Here is a 21182-nt window from a genome sequence, read left to right on the forward strand (position 1 = left end):
GAGGAATATACAGAGAATGGGATGGCTCAGTTAGTGCCCTCGCTAAGGCATTGTACAGTATAAACTGGTATTTGGTGGAGGGGACTGAAGCACAGACAACATTTATGCCACCACAATGGAAGCACCAGGACTGAGCAAATGTTTGATTATGAAGGGAGGAAAGAACCTTCACAATGGAGCACTTAAAAGAGCAAAATAACACTTACTAGAATACGCAAAGTATTTAAGAGGGAAATCTTAACAAGGTTAATTATTTGAAGCTGTGGTCTAAAATAAGTCCAGGCAATGAAGCTTGTCTGTTTAAAGGTGCTGTTTTATTAATAAGATTGGTTTGAAAGCTCAGCATGTAAAGCCAGTCTCAAACATCTGTTTTAAATGTCACTGATTAGAGACAAGCATGGCTTCAACACACTTATCTTCAAAGAGCCCTATGAAAGGAAAGTTAAGAGGTTTGCTGCCCTGCACCTTTTGCTCAGCCTGAAGACTTTGCATTATGGTAAGTAAGTTCCTTTTTGTATGATGCACACCTTAAAGCAATGGTAACATCCAAACAGTTTCAAACCAGCCTCCATATAATATTAGCAAAGCAGAAGACTATATGCTCTTTCACTTAACAGGCATGCAAATCAAGCTACCAGATTTCACAGAGCCCACTGTAAGGGATTGGGGGAATAATAATATTATTATTTCTGTTAAATTCTATTTAACCTGTTATAAACACATAAGACAGATGGGGTAAACATGTCTGGGAAATCACGCAATCAGAATCCTTTACCACCACTTGACGTTTCATGAAAAAAAATGTGGCAAATAGCTTTCTCTACAAGGTACGGCGTTCCCTTTTTCAAGTATAACAAAATAATAATTTACTGCTTGGAAACACATATTGGCTATCTGCAGAGACTGGTCTATTTCACAGCAAGCTATGATACCTAGAGAAGTAACATAATGAAAATTTCAGTGCTTATTTCATACAGCTTCCATCTTTTGATTGCCTACATTGAGGTACAGAAACCTAGATGACATTTACGCATAAGTGCCCAATGCACACTTATTTCCTAGGCCATCAGAACTTTCCAAGGATATTAAGATTAAAATACTAAAACAGCTTTTTAAAGGCTAGAAATAGAAAAATAGCCTCTGGGATTCTTGCCACATTTGTCTTCCAGTTATTGTTTTATTCTTTTGTAGCAAAGCATTAAGATTATATTTCCTTCACCAGAAGGGGTCAAATTGTGTTTATGGCTGCAAAACTTCCTAGACAAGCAAGAAAAGAGAATCACTGCAGCCACAAATTAAATGTTTTAACAAGGATTTAGTACCCCAAAGCAAAGTAAACAAATTAAAATGTTCTTATTTGTAAAGCACCTAAGGCTGTTTTTCTTCATACATGCATGTTGAAGTATAAATATAACTGGTCAGAAGCATTAGTTTACTATATGGAAGAAATAGATCAAAATATCGTTACACTGATGAGAGAAGTAACATCAGTGGTATTTCAACATTAGCAGTGATCAACTTCAGCAAGATTTTATGATTTCACAAGCTCATAGATATGCTCTTCTATACTTGTTACAACATCCAATGACCTAGATCATATACAGCACAATGAATAAAGTTTGTTCAGCAGCTACCATAATATACTCCGAGAATATATAGCAATCTCAAATACATAGGCCAGTTCTTCCCACTAGTAATTCACATATTTAACAATATTTTGATCTTTTCATGGCAAGCACATATAAAGAATGTGCAAGACTTAAAGAACAGCCAAGACAAGTAGTAAAAAACACATTTTATTTATATGGAAAAGCTTCAAGTCAGTTTTGTTAAAATGTCGTAAAGATTATACTGCCCATATGGGATAAAAAAGTCAGCTGTGAATAGAACAAAAGTAGTTACATTTCTTTCTACAGAGCAGTGCAATTAATTCACATTGCAATAAAAGTATGCAACAGAATCAAAACCATGTGTTTCCCATAATCAGCATACTGAGAGTTAGAGTGCAAAGTTTGTTTTAAGAAGTATTTTTATAAGTATTCCTCTGCGAAGGAATGCTTCACTTATTTAATAGCAGTTGTATTTCTTTTTCAATACTGTGCAGAAAATCTAAAGTGAGTTGACTTGCATGGTAAATAAAATATAGTCTATACAGTAAAAAAATACAAATTATACAATGAACTAACAAAGAATGAAATTCAAACACAGACTTACAGGACTGACATCTCAAAGACACATAGAATATTTCTCATGTAACACCTAGTTTTTCAGCAAAAAAAATATTTTGGTTGCTCTACAATTGCAGTATGGATCTTGTAGGCTGGAGATGCAGATGTCCACGTATCTTTAAAAACATAATAAATGTCTTTTGCAAAGCATACAAAAAGGATAAATACTCTCATCACAGTCTTCAGGTTAATTTTCGTAGTTATTTCCTTGTTCCAGAAACACATTTATATGGGTGAAAATCAAAAAGGGCTTCATGGTACACTGAAAACAGTAAACTGTGCTCCATTTACTTCTAATTTTGAAAAAACCCTAGAATTTACAGTACTCTGGTATATATGAAAAAGTCTTGAAAGTTTACATTGCATATTTCTGTGTCCATTCTCTTGCATGTCTGTTGTATCTGTCAAAGAAAAATTTTTAAGAAGTGAAATCACACATTCTTACGACTCAATATGTCACCATACACCAACTCTACAGTCAGATACAATGTGTTTCTAAAATTTATTACATTAGTGATCTTACTACGCTTACATTTGCTTAGAGAACATCTATATCTAAAATATACAGATTTAATTAATATGGATCATGGTATACAGCAGCATACTGACCCATAGCCGGGCAATAAACTGAGTACTGAGTAGAAAGTGCAATACTTTACTTAAAGCACGCCAAATACTGACTTTCTTGGATGCAAAGTGAGGCTTCTGTAGAAGATTTCCCCAGACAAGCAGGATGCAAGCGGGAGAAGGTAGGGGCCCAATAGTGGCCAAAAACCACCAAGGTGCGCACCTATTGCATCTCTAGAATGTGCATATACATGCATCTGATCCTTCAGGGTGTGGGCTGCAGGTGTCAGGCCAAAGGGAGAGCTTGCTAGTTCAGTAATACAGGTGAGTGTAGACAGAATCACAGATTCCACATAGAGATATTGCTGGAGTGCAAGTGACGGACAGAAACCTGGCAACTGAGGTAAAAGCATTCTCCTGGGAGAGGACAAGACTGCACATGGAAATAGTGGAATCAGTACATGATTTATCTTTTCCACAATGCCCTCATATTACTTCATCTCCACTTTTTCTTTCTCTTCCTAACTCAGTACAATGCAAGAGATCAGAAACCAAATTGCATCAATATAAGAAAATACTTGCTTGTTCAACTTAGGGGTACATCATGAAGGCTTCTTACATTAAAATACTGTATACTTATAAATTACCTACTTATCTTCATTAGATTGAGGAGAGCAGAGGACAACAGCAAGCCAAGCATGCACTAACCCATCTCAGTCTACTTACAACTGTGATTCCTCAACATTTAAGACAGCACACCCAGACTCTCATCAATTTTGTTTGACACTACCTAAAAAAAAGTCTGATCAGGTTGGGTATGAAGGTTTTTTTTTGGGGGGGGGGATATTAATATTTAAATGGGAGGGTTCCCAAAATCTGGCAAAAAGTTTTAACACATAAAAATATCACTGCATTTAATCCAAGCAGGTGACCACATCACCATACATTTTTTTTAAAAGAAATCGTACAGTAAACTATTGGACATACAATTTTTGAGGGTATAGAATACTTCAGAGCAAATATAGGGGAAAAGGTGACATTTAGTATATATGTTTTAACAGTTGTGCAGCCTAATTAGGGCTCCATTTTGAAAAATGCAACATATATCAAAGGACAAGAGTAGGAGATGTTCACAAATGTCTGAATAAAATAATATTTAGAGTCTGAAGTAGTAGAAGTAAAAATAAATCTTAATCTCACCAGATATTAAGATAACTGAAAAATATATGAATGTAGCTGAATCACCAGGGTGGGTGGGGGGAGTGTGTAGAAGGGACAAGAAGCAAAGCAAAGGAGAAGTGATCAGAATTGCTGAAGTGACGACAGTCATACTTACTTTTCCTTGTCTGACTTGTAGATCTGTGCAATATCTGGTACTAAAGGGTCATCTGGATTAGGATCGCAAAGTAAAGAGCATATGGACAAAAGAACTAGGTTAAAAAGAAAAAAATAAGACTTAATGACAGAAACATAGGAATTACCATATGGCAGATAATAGATTCAGTTTTCACTGTTTTATAATAATAATTCAGTAGTTCAGTTTGTCAAAATTGTCTTTCCCAAGTTCAATAGATCCTGTACATTCTTGCATTCATCTATCCACTGAACACATTTGAATAAGGTGACACAGTTACACATCCTCCAGCTCCAATATACATTGCCTTGTTCAATGGCACTGCATAATAGTTGATGTAAAATTGGCCTGAACCAAGTGGACAGACATGGAGTGTTTTTCAATTATTATTTTATTAATCAAGCAGAATAATACAAGCCAAATGATATGATGCAGTTAAAGACAAATACTATAACTATACAAAACACAGTAACACAGACAAGACAAAAAAAATCAATGAAGTCATTTTTGAAAAGATCAGTCTAAAGTTGAGCATAGTGAATACTGAACATTGAGTGGCTTAGCTGGACAATGTGATTTCACAGAATAGTCTTAATATTCCACTCTCAAACTTCAGAAACTGCAGTAGTTCTATCCAGCAACAGTGCCCCAAGACTCTGTAGGTGGGGTGTTCTCAGATGGGCCTCTTCTCAAGACCTTAACATCTGGAGAGGTTCGCAAAGAGTCTGGCAGTTTGCTCCCAAAGCCTAGGATGTTAACATCCTGAACTGGGCTTGCAAACAACTGCCAAACAGTGCTGGGCTTTCTGTATCAAAAGTACATGATTTCAATGCTGTGTTTTAAAGACACATTTAGCAGTGTCTTCTGATTTTCATCAGAATACTCTCTATTCCAGTTTTTAAAAAAACAAAACAAGCCAGGATTGCAGCTTCAGAGGATATAATAAACATAAATTCTTAAACACTCAAGATAACACGGTAATAAGTCATACACTGAAAAGTGAAATTTTAACCAAAGGTGGATTATCCCACATACTTAGTTGTATTCATTTGTGGTGGAGCATACGGGCACTTTTTTGTCTGTGAATAATGGTACAAAATATAGGAATAAAGTAAGACCCTGTGGAACCTTTTGCAGGAATTTTCAGACACAAGGTGTTTTTTAAACTAGACATATCTTCAGTCATTAAGTGTGATAGGAAACAAGGGTGGTAATTAAAACTGCAATTTACAGTTACCTTTAGATACAGTCAGAGCAGGTGACCATTGTGACCTCAGGATATCAAGACAAATACTCCCATTACTATTTATGTTTGGATGGTATATTTTTGTTGTGAATGCGATCTGCAACAGAAGAATTATTAAGATTTTTCAGTGTTCAAACCACACCAAATTCTCTTTTTCACACTCTATATTTTACTCTTCTATATAGTATCTCTCAAAAACAGAATATCTTTAGATATACAAGTAATGGTTTATTATATTACACTTGATTCATATTAAACCATAGTTTGTATTAGCCATGGTTTTGTTGCTTTGGTCATGAACTACCCTGCAGAGATCCAGCAAACCATATTTAGCTTTCCCCATTTCTGATCTGATTCTCTCCTGCCATTTTTGTAAACTCCTTTGTCAGATGGGCAGCTGGGAAAAAAGCCAAAGACAAACTATAGTTGTGGGGGAGGTGAGGCAGAACTGACACATCATGGTTTAAATATGACAGTCTGTAAAACAACAAACCAAGTATTTACATTATGGTTTGCTGCTGGTTAATTAACTAGTATTTATTTGCTACAAAGCATTCAAGCACAATAAGCTAGAATGCAGCCAGCCTCAGCCTAGCTTAGCATTATGTGTGAAACCAGCCACTCTGTTACTAATGCACAAACAGCAGGTATAGCTCTAGAGTTTGCATAAAATATCCAGCAACAAAACACTGTCTAAGCTTAAAATCCATTTCTACCTTGATAGAATCATAGGTGTATTATATAATATGGTTAAAGAGTGAAGCTTGGGCACAGCAAAATTAATATCATAAATTATAGTAACACTGTCTAATGAGAGAGTAAATATTATAGTAAAACTAGTGAGAGAGTAAAAATACATGAAAGTGATTTGCTTACAACAGATGATACAAACAAGTAGTTTCTGAGAAAACCATAGATTCTGGGATACTCATTAAGATCAGTAAAGAAGGAAAAGTTTCCTAACGGACAGCTCGATTATTGCTGGGGCTGACTAGTATCCTGTACAGTTTTCAGGATACTCTGTAAAATTCAGGGATTTCATGGACAAGAGACATTTTGTAGAAAGGGTTCTGAGAACGCAGAAAGTGTGAAAACTAATACAAGTAATCTAATTATTCATATCAGGTCTGGAGGATATGTGGCCCTCTAGGTGTCACTGGACTGCAACTCTTCTCACCCTCAGTATTAGCCATGTTGAGTAAGACTACTGTAATTAGCTTTGTAGTTCAATTATATACTGAGCACCAAACATTTTCCATACCTGATGTGACCAAATACTGTAATTTTTTTTAAAGCTGAACATTTAAAAAGTTTTAAAGGATGTCAAAAAGGGAAGAATATGGTCTAAATTTAATTGTTAGTCCCAACTAGAGTAAATCCACTAAACCTGTAAAATTAAGTGTCACTGATTCAGTGGTATGTTCTAGTTGGATCTTTCTAATTGGTATGTGTATATGTGTGTGTGTTTTAATTACTAGATTATTCAAAAAGACGTTTACTTGCAAAAGTATAGCTGTTATTTGGTTTTGCACCATTCTTTTTTAGTCACCCTGTATATGAATGTTAATCTGATTTCCATCCTTCAGTTGCTTAATCTTATTTTAACTTTTGTATCTTGTGGATTTTTAACCATGTTTTTTAATCTGCTGTTAGTCTCTTGGAGTCCTGAACTGGCAAAAAAGGTGGGTTAGAAGACATAATAATAAGTAACAGTATTAGTATTATTGCAATGTTAGTAATATTATATATGCTATGTTGACCCCAATCAACTAATTAAAACAGTTAAATCCAAATTCTCATCTACAGTGATCAATTGCATTTAAACTGTTTCATAAGAGGTTTACCTTTGGCGGTTTGAATGGGTAGTCTGTTGGAAAATGTACTGTGAGAAAAAAGACTCCCCCTTGATAGGCACTGTCAGGCTGGAAAACAAGCAAATTAACAAAGTAATTTTTTACTTATTTGCATGAGATTCCCATTTGACCCTAAAGAATCTTTTGAAGAACGTAAACTTGTAGCCATCTTTAACCAATGTGTCCCTAGCAGGCTGGCCAAACATCAGTCTTTGTTCACCTGTTCTTCAGTGGAACATAGGCAGTCATAGGTTACGGGGATACAAATAACCACTGGAGAGGCAGCACAAACTAAAATGCTTGAGTATCCTAGAAAAGCCAACTCCATTTGAAATAAAGAGAACCAGAGCTTCTAGATTACTAGTCCAAGAATCCTCTCTGCTTCAAATACATATGGTACATAGCTATTTGAAGCACTAGCTTCTTTTTCCATCGATGTTCAATTATCACATAAATTGTCCAAGCACACTGAAAATTCCCCACTGAGTTTCGTACCACCAGAGCACAAAGCCCTCACTATATTATATTAAAAGCAAGATTACAAACACATTTTTTAAAAATTAATACTAGGCATGTGTTCCAACTGTGACTGGCACTCCAGCAATGCCCAGCCACGATCTTAGCAAATTTCTGCCTCTCTCTGCCACCTATTATTAAACCCCCATGGCACCAATGGGAGATGTTTATACATAATGGATAGATAGGCCATTATCCTAACAGAAATTTGCTGGCATACACATAAGATAAATAAAACATTGTAACAAAAAATGCAGCATAGCTATCTTTCGCTATAGCAGAGTGCAAAATACCATGATCAGTGGTACAATCAATCTAGGAAGAAGAGAAGCGGCGTAAGAATAATGATGCAGGCATTCCCCCACCCCTTGCCCCCAATTTCTACTTTATGATAGGTCTGAACAGACCTTAGGTCTCTGGATCCTCAGGAGCAGCAAATTATTTTTTCAGGGTTCATTGTTACTTTTTTTTTCATTTAAAGAAAGCCATTTCCAGTGCAATAAAATAAATTTTATATGTATAGGTATTTATGTTGCTATATTATGGATTGCAACCAAGACATGGGAGTATTTACATTAAATTAAGTTTTAAATTCAAAGCGGTCATACAGTATTTCCCCCTCAATGAAGTACAGTGGTGCCCGCTAGGGTTTGGGTCCAGGACCCTCCATGGATATCAAAATCCGTGGATGCTCAAGTCTCAATACAATAGCATAGCCAAACGGTGTCCCCTATTAAAATAGTGAACCAAGGTTCTTTTTTTGGAACCTATATACTTTTAACTACAGTATTTTCAAGCCGTAGATGGTTGAATCTGCGATAAAAAATCTGTGGATAAAATCTACTGTAAGACCATTTTGAGACATTTTAAAATGATATCACATACAGCATTTTTGTTGACTATATTGTCCCCTTCCCCTTTGCCACCTTCCTACTGTTCCCATCAAGAGTTTTTCACTCTGAGTAGGCAGTGGCACGACAAAGCACAAGAGGAGACAAGGACAGAGAAAGAAAAGATTAGGAAGAGAAAACCAGTGGTGTGCTGCCTCATGGCACAGAGACATACATGGGAAAAGAAGGAGTAAATGATAGGGAAAAACTGACAAGACAAGAGAGATGGAGTGTTCTCCCCACTTTCTGCACTATGCTGTCTACCCTCCCTTGTATTTTGGGTGACAGTGAGTGGGCAGCTACAGGTTTATTTGCCTGTGTGCAGCCCTTTGTTTGACTACTTGATGATGCCACATTTATCAATATTAACCCTCCCATTTTTAACTTTTCAAACTGGATCAATGGAGGTGGACTGGACTATTATAATTGGTGGTAATGGTTGCTGAAAATTTTTTGAGTCTTCTTTTGGGTTATTAGGAGCTTGGGTTGAAATTTCTTTGATTTAATTCATTCCTTAGTGGCTAGAATGCGAACTGGTAATTCAATTTGATGAACTGTGCTGTTTGCTTGCTCTTGCTCTTTTCTTTTTTTGGTTTTTTTTAATTGCCTTTCATTGGTTGTGAGAACAGAAATGTGGTTTTGAAAATTCATACAGTTGTTTCCTTCTTACCAAAGCAAAAATATGGGTGGGAGAAGAGTGGGGGAGTAAATCATGTGGAATTTTTCACCTTCATTCTGGCAAGGTTTTTAGTGGTAATAATAATATAAAGCAATTTTAAATGCCAATTTAGAATTAACGTAAAGGTAATAAATGCCCCTTTTAATGGATTTTAGAAAAGCTTTTTAGTATAAATATAATGTGCTGTCACTAACATTCTTATCTTAGTGGGAAATGGGATGATACTGTAACATTAACAGCCAAACAGCAGCAGGAATTACTGTGTTATTGATAACGGACTACTGTCTGTCACTAATGTATTCTGTTGGAAGGTTATGATCTGGCCAAACAAGGCAGGATGGTAAACAACCATAAAAAGAAACCAAAAAGAACAGCTGCACACGTATTAGGTTCCTGACACGTTTCTAGGATCTCTTGCAAGGGCTTAGAAGACAGCCTGGAACAACATAACGTGAACCTGCTGAGGACAGAGCTACTGCAGCCTAAATGAACTCAGCAAGCAGACCAGCATTTTCAGCAATGTACAATAGTGAAGCCCAGTTATCATTAAAACAAGGGTATTTATTATAAAGTACTGGTTATCTCATTTTGGTTAACGAAATGCTCCAAGCCTGTACCACAGCTGTAGGTGCTAAACAATTAACACTCCGCACCCAGGCAATAAACATTTTAGCTGTATTTTCTTTTAACCTATCCTGTAAGGTGTCTTGCAACCTATGTTGACAGACAAGAGGGATCTAAATTAAATAAATAAACATTAAAATTCTGGCAAGAAAAAGATGACACCTGCAACCTGTGGAAGCCAAGTGAATTAAACAGTTGTGAAACTCCTTATTTCACAGACTATTAAATATTCTTCTTCTATGATGCATATCATGCGAAGGGAAAAGACACTGAACTACATCCCAAGCCACAGAACACTTTATTCAGTTTTAAGTTCATTTTATGGCTTAAGATAGTTTAGGCATGTCTTCAACCTTCAGTAAACTAAGCATTTGTTTGAACAGCAATAGCAACAACATTTCTATACTGCTTAGTGAGCTCAGTACCAGCCAGGGACTCCGGGTTAACTCAGCCTGGCATCTTTCCAGAGCTCTCTTAAAATGAGTACTCAGATTGTTGGGGGCAATTAGCTTACACTTTATAAGCTGCTTAGTAAATCACTAAGCATCTTACAAAGTATAAGCTAATTGCCCCCAACAATCTGGGTACTCATTTTAGAGAGCTCTGGAAAGATGCCAGGCTGAGTTGTCCCAGAGTCCCTGGCTTGTACTGAACTCACAACCTTGTGGTTTGTGAGTGAGTGGCTGCAATACAGGCATTTAACTATTGCGCCACCTGGACTCCAAAGGACAAAATGCAGCGTGGGGGTGTGGCATTTAGACTATGATCCCCCCCCAAGCCAGCATCATGCCACATGCCCACCCACATGGCAGGCAGCATTGTGGTGTTCTGGCAGCAAGGTGTTTATACACCACAGGAGCACAGAAAAGCTGTGGTGGTGGCAGAAAAGCCACAGGTGAGTTGGTTACATACTAAGGGGCACAGCAGACCGGCACAATACACCTACAATAATTAAAGGGCAAAAGTGTTTTCTAGAAAAAATTAGTCTTACTCTAGTCTTAAATGCAGCAATACATTTAAATACTTTGCTCAGTAGATGGAAAATTCTATTAAGGTGTACTTCTCTATAATAATCATAAGATTAATTTATTCATGTAATGGCATACTTACAGGTCCCATAATAGTTGCTTGCCAATGGAACACTGAAAAAAAACAACAACATCCACTTTATTAAAGAATTAAACAAGTAAAGGGGCAAAGGGGTTTCTTTTGCCATCAATTATAAAAGCCTTACAGTCATCTCCAACAGGTCCTGCTGAACAGTGCGCAGGTGGGTCACGTTGTAGATCACTTAGCTCCTACAGGAAACATGAAAAATATATGCAATATTACTTAAATAAATCCCAGATTAAAAATTGAAATCTGGACTCTCTTTAGGATCAAATGCAGTGCTCCCAAAATTTACAACACAAATTTAAAGAGAATTTTTAAACACAAGATAATGCAGTTTAATAAATCCCTAAGGGAATGGCCGACTAGTTCAGAGCTGAACATTGCCAGTTTAGATAGCTGCATATATTTATTCCATATGAAATAATTTAGATAGCTCTGTACCTTTACTGAATATAAAACACAGCAAGTTGGAAAGACAGTAAAATATATGCTAGAGTTTTTAAATTCTGAAACTGTTACCTTCCCATGGGAAAAGCCTGACATGGATTGCATCAGCATAAATGGACTTAAAACACAAGTTGGAAACAATCTGAGGTATGAGCTAGTTTATTATTTCTACACAGGAATGCATTCTGCACTGTTTCACATAACAATGGGAGGTAGAGCGGGATTGATAACCTGGTGCCCTTCAGATGTTTTGGACTAGGATTCCCATCAGCCCCAGCCAACATAGCCAACCAAGAAGTATAAAATCTACAACCTCAAACAATTGGAAGACTCTCTACCACATAAACTAGACATTGTTTTGAGGCCAAGTTGAGATTCTCAGGAACTTAACTGGAAGGGACAGTACACAAGTGTTTGAAGCTTACAGATTTTACTTCTAACAGAATATACCATTATTCATTTACATTATGAACTTTTGTACCATGCTGTATTATAACAGCATTCCACTACTATGTCATCCTTTCAAGATGAAATTAACAGAACAAAAAATAAACAGTTGAAGATGGTGTATTGATTATCTGTGCATTTAGCCAATGGAAGTGGTACACTTGCATAAATAATATGCCAAAGGAGAAATCTGCATACAAATATGAAAGATTGTTGAATCTTGCTTATTACAGGGATTCGTGTGTCTGAATAAAGGATTCTAAAGACCATACCATACACCAAAAACAAGAAAATGTAGAATTAACCCATCCCAAATAATTTCCTTTATTATTTGAAGCTACTTACAAATATGTAATGTTCTCTCTAGGAATCTCTAGGTCCTCCAACGCAACTCTGCCAGAAGTTGATTATAGAGTTATGCTGGAGAATCTAGATGTTCTTAGAGAACATACTTCTCTAGGCATTTGTAAGTCCTCAAACATGATTCTATGATCAACTTCAGGCAGGTGTTAATCATGGAATTGCACTGCAAGACCTGGAGATTCCCAGAAAGTTGTTTTCACAGGTAAAAAGAATAGGGTTTTTTAATGTGCAGTTTTCCCACATTCACAGGGGTCCTTCACCCCCAACCCCAGCGAATGTGGAGGAACCACTGTAATCTAAAACCCACAATAAACATCTTCCCTTCCTCTATAAGCATCTCTCCCACCCGCTTCCCCTAGTTGGCTTTCTCTAATCTCATTTCCATCTGGGAGCATTCAGTTCAGCTTTCAAGAGCCTGAGGAAAATACAACAGAGTTTATATTTTTCTGGAAAGCATGTAATGATTGCATGTCTTTGCCCTGTGTGAAGTGTAATAAAGAACAGCACTCTTTTTAAAATTAAAAAATGAAATGTTAGAATTTGTGCCAGCTAATGATCTTAATAGGTACTGGATACAATACCTAGAATCTGGGAACCTTAATATATGGCCCTTTGATACCTTCTAAATTCTGGAAAATCTCCACTGGACTCACCATTTTGCAGAGAAGAAAAGGTTCTGAAGGAAATGTATAACTCACAACTGAGCACGCATGTCAAAGAAAAAAAAGGAGGTAAAGAGGAGAAGACTTTACAAGCCTCTATAAGATGAGCTGATTTATATTTTAGCATGGACTTTTGTGGATATCAACCCACTTCGTCATCTGAGAAGTGGATAGTTGCCTACAAAATGTTCACGCTAAAATATAATTCAGTCCTAACATGACTGCTAGATTGTTTTTTCTCCTCCTCCCTTTTTCCTTCTGCAGCAACAGACCAGCAGGGCTACTTCTTTGAGGACAAATCAGTTGCCCAATCCCCATCTTTTTCTGCCTTACTCCAGGAAGTACCAAGGGGAGGTGGGAAGGACACAGGCTTGACTTGATGCAGACTGGCAATGTCTCCTGCTCAGCTCACATTCCTGGCAGCTGGTTGTCTGTTTTCCTTTGCTTGCATCTCAGTGAGGGGGGAATGAGCAGCCAACAGTGCACCCGCCCCCATGCCGTGCCACATTAGGATGCTATTGCTACAGCACACTGGGTTTTGAAATCAATGCTATCCCAAATCAGTGTTAAGGACTTACTCTCTAGCTTATTACCTTTACTTGTTAACAAGCTTCCACAATCGATGCAGAAGACCATATAATTGCAAATATACCTAATAACAAAGGAACACTAAGGAAAAGTAAGCTGCAAAGAGAAACCACAAATTTACAAGGTAAAAGAAAACAATCTCATGCACATTAAACACTGTCTCAGTGTATAAATTCAGAATTCTATTGTAGATGCAGGAATATTTCTCTAATGCTATCTTTCTGGCTTTTCTTCCCAAACGAAGATTCAGGAAGGACTCATCCTGCACTTTCTACAAGCGCGCTGATGACAAAAAAGATCAATCCGAGATAAACAAGTCCGGTTGCAGAAAGCACAGCAGAAAGTCTCCTTGGGTGATGTTTCTGGGTTGTGGTTCTTTCTGTGTTGTTGTTTCTCTTCGAGACTCGTTCGGCGTGAGCTTTCAAAAAAGGCTGCAGCATTATGGATAGTGTGTCTCCATGCCTCCCGATGCAAGGCCAGGGCGGACCATTGTTGGTGATCAATTTGGCCGAGCCTGAGATGTTGTTTCAGGGAATCCTTGTATCTCTTCTTTGGAGAGTCTATACACAGACTTAGATTAAAGTCTTCATACTACACATTCTGAGTATGTCCTACTCTTGTCTTTAAAGAAATTCCATGCATTTCAAAAGAAAAATATTTCATGTGGGTTTCTGTCTCTAATATTCTCCAATTTCTAACTTTTTAATTAAAAAAAATTAAGTCCTCAAAAGTGGGAAAGGTTTTATGCATTTCTCCATGCTTGCCTTTTCCCATACCCTGGCCTTAACATCACATTGGTTAATTAGCTTTTCAATGTTATGGTGACCCATCTTTAGTTTTCACTTCCTTCACACTTATTCCAATAATTCTGAAGTCTGCCTTTAGCCAAATGGCAGAGAGGAAGATATCCTGTAGCAAAGTTCATTTGCCCTTCTTTCTCCAAAACTATATTGGGATGAATATTCAAGTCAATATTTGACTATAATTTCTACGACATTAATACTTCGCATCTAATAATTTCCCTTGACCTTCTAAAAAGAGCACTAAGGTGTTAGTCAACTACTTGCCACTATTTTATTCTGGGGAACATGTTGCATGCCAGTCCAAGGAGGTCATTTCAGGGTACACTTGTCCGAAGGAGCCAACAGCAAAATCTTTTAGAAGTACAGTTCCCTTTTTAATCCAAGTACTCAGGTTTCACTGAGGGGGAGAACACCCATCTACGCAAAGTTCAGATATAACAGTTCAAGAAATGATTCACAAGTGTCAGGTTTCTGAGCTTCATAGAAGTTGGGAATCAGAAACAAAGCAGCAGGCAGAGGATCACTGGTTTAGCATTCTAGCTTCAGAGAGTAACATCTCTAAAATACTGACTACGGTAGTATAAAATGATTTGAATTTTATATTTAGTTGAAACGCAGATAAAATTCCAAATTACGTAAGAATAGCAGAGGTCTCTTTTTTTTTAACGTTGTGGAATCAACTACAGACATTAACAGACCTTTGGCAAAATGAAGAGTCCTGTAAGAGAGTTTCTTCCTTTTGTTATATACTGGGCAGAACTCTGAATTCAAGTTAGATGCCAAGGATAAGAATTCATTCTGTATGAAATACGACCTCTTATATTTAGTGTAAGAGTACATTTAATCATGCCTGCAAAACATGTGACACACAAATTCAAATACAGCTAACCTGCCCCATACCTTGACCTCCAGATGCTTGATTTTTTTAGACAGAAACCAAAAGCAAAAGCAAGAAATGTAATAAACTCCAGGCAGGCTGTTTTTGGTTTGGTGATCCAGAAGGTGGGTCAGGTGAGGTCTGCAGTAAACAGGAACAGCTGAAAAGTAGGGCTGACACTGTATTTAAGGACAGAGGTCTTCTAGGATTTCTACATGAGAGAACCTTTGAAAGGGCACCGCATATTATTGCCATGTTGACCTCAGCATTTCAAATAGGATGTTTTACTGGACAAATCATTCAAAGAGTGCACAACAATCATACTTATCTCTCTGGCCATAAACTGAATACTGTTGCCATAGAAAAAGGAGCTATCAAATACTAAAAGACAAAAGGAATTGAAACTGTATCTTCTGTTATTCACCAGGATTTGAGTTAAATTCTAAATACTGTATGCTAGCAAAACTGTTCTAGGTTACCAGTCAACGGCTCCCACCTATAAAGCCATATGTCTCCTAGGAGTTCTCTTCAACTCATAGAATGACCTTTTCTTGTGAATAATCATGAAGTGTCACTTCTAAAAGAACACTGCTGCACATGCTACTGGAAATCTATTGTGTACCAATGAAGATGAAATTTAAGATAGCACTACATTATGTTGCTCATGTGATATCTTCATATGCTCATGAACAGTAAATGCCAACAATTTTGCAAGCCACCATAAACTCATGCATGCAGGAAGTATACAAAATGTCTAGAGAAGCATGTACAAAATTGAATCCAGCTGGAAAATGCCTTCAGAAATACAAACTGGAAAATATGAGCAAAATTCAACAAAAAATAAAATAATACAGTTTCAATTACTCATATACGAAGTAAATAATTACGAGAACTTAAAAAATCTGAAGTGAAGGGCTATCTAAAGGCCACCTCTTTCCCTATGTGCTATTAAGAACATCAACATTTGTAAAGTGGAGACATTAATCAGTAGTCCCACTGAAGACTTGAGGTGACTCTAGAAGGTGCTGGGCTAAAACCTCTGTTGGTGCCAACTTTCACTTACCAAGGTTACATTAGTATTAGTTAGCTTTAATGAGCTGTACACTGGACCATTCATATTGGCAGGCTGGCAATCCGCGAATCTGACCACCATGACTCCATATTATTCAATGGTGCATTCATGCACACACACACCACTGAATAACCATTAATGGGTTTTGCCATATGTGGGGTGGGGGGTGCTGGACCTTTGCAATTGGGAAGAATTCACTGTATTTTAAGTAACAACAACAACAACAACAATAATGCTAAATTCAACAATCATGAATAACATATGATTGAAGTAGAACTTTATATTTCTTTGAAAGAACAGCTAACATGTAACTGTTCCAAAAACTTGTAATAACACAAGAATATTTGTAACCCAGGGGAATAGAACATTTTCTCCCACATCATCATATTTAAGCAGCTAGTTGAATGACAGCTATTAAACTGAAGATAAACTGAACAACAAATCAAAAGAATCTTTTTCATGTCCACCTGAGTCAGATTTACTGTACATACGCAGCTATAAATTGAGAAATTTATGCCACAAAATCACCCCTAAAATCCTGGGTTGACTTATATATGGGTCAGTACACTAATACTGGTTAGAAAGATCCTGAAATGTTTTTTGCATGTGTCCCTGTGTGTGTGAAAGTTTCCCAATCTGATCTGAAAGCCTTCTCTTCTCATAAAAGAAACACCTCTTTTAACTCCCCTTCTCAATCCGATCTGAAAGTCTTCTCTTCCCATCAAAGAAACACCACTTCTTTTTCTTCTCCGTCCACTTTTAACACCTTCTCTTCTCATCAAAGAAATACCTCTTTTAAGCCCACTTCCTTTCCTCCCCAACCTGATGTTAAAACCTCTCCTCCAGCACTTGGGAAGTGGTGTTAGGTGGTCGGGAGAGGTCCAGAGAAGAAGGATGGACAGAAGTATTGTGAAGTCGAAGGCTTTCATGGCCAGCATCCATAGTTTTTTGTGGGTTTTTAGGGCTATGTGGCCATGTCATAGAAGAGTTTATTCCTGATGTTTTGCCAGCATCTGTGGCAAAGATGCCAGCCACAGATGTTGGCAAAACATTAGGAATAAACTCTTCTAGAACATGACCACATAGCTCGAAAAACCCACAAAAAACTATGGACAGAAGTATTTTTTCCCTTTTCCATCCACTGTTATAGCCCCCTAGGTTTTACCCTTGACTTGTCCATGGGTTGTATCAAAATCCATGATTTTTACCCTGAAACTTTCCCTCTACTTATACATGAGGGTAATTTGTACAGGGTAAGTACAGTACATCATCAATTTCTCTGTAGCATTAAACTGTAGTAGCTGGTGGATCCTGTGCCAGTGGAGTGATAATCTGGTTTGGGCTCTAGTCTGAATTTTAAAGATGCCATTCAAGATACTGAACCTATTTTGGATAAGAATCAGCACCCAGTAGAACTCTTTTAAAGTCTGGACTAAAGGAACATATTCATAACTCTGCGGATCTGGAAGCCAGGTGTGAAACTAAACACAGTGCAGCAGAATCATGCTAACACAATTTGCTAACACAATTTTGCCCACTTTCAAAAAGCAAGAAGTACAAATCCTGCTTATATTGTGTATCTGTGGCAAAAAGAAAGACAAAAGAGTGCCTTGAGTTTTGTCTTGTTCTTTGTGCCCAGTCTTGTTTATTTGCATGTTCTGGATTACTTGAAGTCACTGAAATGGGTAGGGGAAGATGTTTTGGACTCAGGGATTGAAACAAGGGTATTATTTTAAAATAAAAATCATGTAGAGGAAGAAATCAAAGAAAAATTAAGAATATTATCTAGGCAAGTCTACAACAAAGGCTCAATTAGGAAAAACTAGAGCTATATGGATTAACACCTCTAGAAATGAAATAGCATTAAAAGGGGGCAGGACTATTAGCAGGTTCTAAATAGGCAAGCAGCTGCAAAGGATAAATCTCCATCAGGCAATGAAGCTTATGTCACAGAACACTCTCCCGGCCCCACAAAACTAACAAATTATAAGTGTGGCAGGCTGGAGTACTGTAAGTATCTTTTGAGAACTTATCTGTTATGCTTGTTAAAAAAATGGTCAATTACATTCCATGGTACTTGAGTAGCTAAATTAAAGAATACAAATTAGGAAAAACTCTTCAAAGGACTGAAGCCTCCGCCTATGGCCAGCAGCAACAGAAGTTTCAAAGAACACCTCACATGATCAAGACAGAAAAGTACTGTGAACAAGGACTGGTACGATTTTACACATTAAAAAATGGTCCAAGTTATCAATACATACACCCTAATGTCAGATGCCCTAAAGTCAGGTGCATTTTCTTTTAGAGGAAAAAGTAAAATGGTTTTACTTGGTCCTGAATCTTGGTCACTTAGAGCTTCAGTCTTTGTCCCCCCCCCCCAAGGCCCATCCTTTGAGTACCTTTGAGACTACTTGTGCCCAGACAAGCTACTCCTGCTCTGAATCCTCCTATGTGACACACGAGTCTGCCTGTCCAGAACAAGGAACAATGGCACCTGCCTGAAGGATTTGGGGGAGGGTGGAGAGCATACTGAGGATAAAGAATAGGCTATGTAAATATATTCACAATGTGTTTATATATCTCCTTCAGCCTCTAAAAATGGCTGATGTCCAAATAAAGCAAGTAAATTGAGGGTGTGTATGCAAAAGTGCTGATTTGCACGCCCACACATTAATTTTTGCAGCATCCCCACCTAGGCAATCCATTTCTCACCATTTCCAGAAATAACCAACTTTAGATGCTACCTGCGCCAACTATTCCTATGTGAGATTTCCCATTTTCCACTTGCATCTCCACTATTTGGTTTTTCTCCCATCCTCACCTACAAAGGAACCCTAGACACAGAGGACAAAACCAGAGAAGAAAAAAAGTAATGTCTGAACTCACTGATAAAAGGAAAGAAGAGAAAGAATAGGTGGCAATTATTGTACGTTGCTCAAATGAATAATAGTGCACAAATGATAACTAAGAAAGGGGGATTGTGAAATGGTGATGCCAAAGATGCTTCAACGTACCCCAACAGTGTCTATGGCCTTACTTAGTGACATGGAGAGATTATAGTAAGGGACAGAAACCCTTACTATAGAGACTACATAAGGGGAAGCATAGAAAGATGATAGAAAGGGGCAGAAACCCATTTTCATCTCCCAAACCTCACTGTACCTGTCTTGACTGATATTTACACATTTTCCTGTGGAGATTTCCAGATTTTCATGTTCCTAACCTGTAAATTGCATTAGCGTTATAATGAATTCAGGACCACTGGAAATAGAGGAAGGCAGCAATACATTCTTTCCCCTTTGTTTGTGAAATTTATTTGTTGTTGGGTCCAGACTTATGCAAAAAGATGCTTACTGTGTGCCTCTTCTCATGGGTCTTGAGCTGCAAAATCAACAGAGTTTAACTGGTTCTTTCCATCACCTACTGGTCCAATAGTTGCCACCATATCTCCCTTTGGGAGGATCTGCTGTGACATACATTCCTGCACTTTGGCCTTGGGATGGGAAAACTGTCCTACTTACCAGCATCAAAGAGTCTCTGGAGCTCCTCCAGACAGGGCAAATGTGTCAGGAGGAATTTTCACTGCAGTGCTCAGTGGTTTTTGTATATCCAGATGTTTCTATTGTCCAAGATGATTTTCTGGCCAATCCTGGCACCAGCTACAGCAGCTTATTCCCACCCTCAAGTGGGGTACTCTTTAATTCTGAGAGATAATGGGGGAGATTGCCCTTTATTTTTATTTGTTTGTTTTACAATTTAGAGTGCTATAATGCATCAATAAAATGGCAAGTTGTACTAGAACTGTGAAGAATGTTTTTTGAAAGGAAAAATTTTGCCCTTTAAACTATAGGATCATGTCTGCAAACCATATCCCAGTTTCTTTTCTTTTCTTTCTTTCTTTAAAAAAAAACTTTGGAAGAACTGTTCACATCCATAAAATTCCTGGTACTCAATAGCAAGTACGCAAGTGTTTAAATGTAAGATGATTATCATCACCTCTACCTTTCATAATATGAACTAATAGCACCCTCTCAGCTACAAAGGAGGCATCTTCATGATAGAATGTTCTTTTTAGCTGTGACTCAGAATTCTGTTTCTTTTCCCTGCAACCTCACCCTGCTTTTGCAAATATGAGCATCTTTAGAAATATAAAACTCTATTATCTAGACTGACTCACCAAAGCTATGATCACACGAGTGCTGTTAATTTTATATCACAGTCTTACTGTCCTCCAAGGGTCAAGACGGAGTTATTTCATTTTATGTCTTTTTAGAGCTGAGAGCTAACAGACATTTTAAAACAACAAAGAAACAAAAACTACAGAAGCCAAACATGCCATCAATACAATAAAATCAGGACTCACTCAAGAAAAACAGAGAGTGGCATTAACTGTGAACAATCCAAAGCTCTCTTTACTATCCACATAAAGGACATCATTGCAGAAACTAGGAGCCAGGGAGGCACCATAACTGAGCGCAGCAAAACAAAAGGTACTGTCTCACATACCCCACTGCCTTCACCTATTTAGGAGGTGGAACAAAGAATAGGGGCTCACACAATTATTCCAGATCACAGGGATGGTCACATGGAACGTAGCCAACCTTCAGAAATTCTGGTCTCAAGACTTCTGAGTTTTCTAGTAAGTGCACCTTGAATGGGTTCTGAAGTAGCTCTAATACGAAGTTCAACACGTTTGTTGACTACAACAAACATGACAATTCAAAGGCATAGATGGTGAAAAATAAATTAGGAACTAATCACCATCTAATTCTTCTTAGATTAGTTTTAACAGCACATTACATCTTAATAACTAAGCAACACTCAGAAAGCAAATACAACACTGCTGAATTTAA

General features: G+C 37.5%; 1 protein-coding gene across 3 annotated transcripts in view; it reads right to left on the reverse strand.

Moving 5' to 3' along the window:
- Positions 1–1275: 1275 nt before the first annotated feature.
- The window catches only part of UBE2D1 (ubiquitin conjugating enzyme E2 D1), a 31210-nt gene continuing 11303 nt past the window's right edge, over positions 1276–21182 (reverse strand). For 2 of the 3 annotated variants that reach the window (XM_042458075.1, XM_042458079.1), the window contains exons 2-7: positions 11192–11255; positions 11068–11099; positions 7240–7317; positions 5387–5492; positions 4132–4225; positions 1276–2629 (exon numbers count right to left, since the gene is read on the reverse strand). In XM_042458075.1, the coding sequence (XP_042314009.1) occupies positions 2584–2629; positions 4132–4225; positions 5387–5492; positions 7240–7317; positions 11068–11099; positions 11192–11255 (420 nt within the window). In that variant the 3' untranslated portion in view covers positions 1276–2583. Of the gene's footprint in view, positions 2630–4131; positions 4226–5386; positions 5493–7239; positions 7318–11067; positions 11100–11191; positions 11256–12980; positions 13000–21182 lie in introns of those variants that run through there. The other variant, XM_042458078.1, reaches the window with a different exon arrangement.

This window comes from Sceloporus undulatus, chromosome 3 (assembly GCF_019175285.1).
Source record: "Sceloporus undulatus isolate JIND9_A2432 ecotype Alabama chromosome 3, SceUnd_v1.1, whole genome shotgun sequence".
In the NCBI taxonomy this organism is placed as follows: Eukaryota; Metazoa; Chordata; class Lepidosauria; order Squamata; family Phrynosomatidae; genus Sceloporus; species Sceloporus undulatus.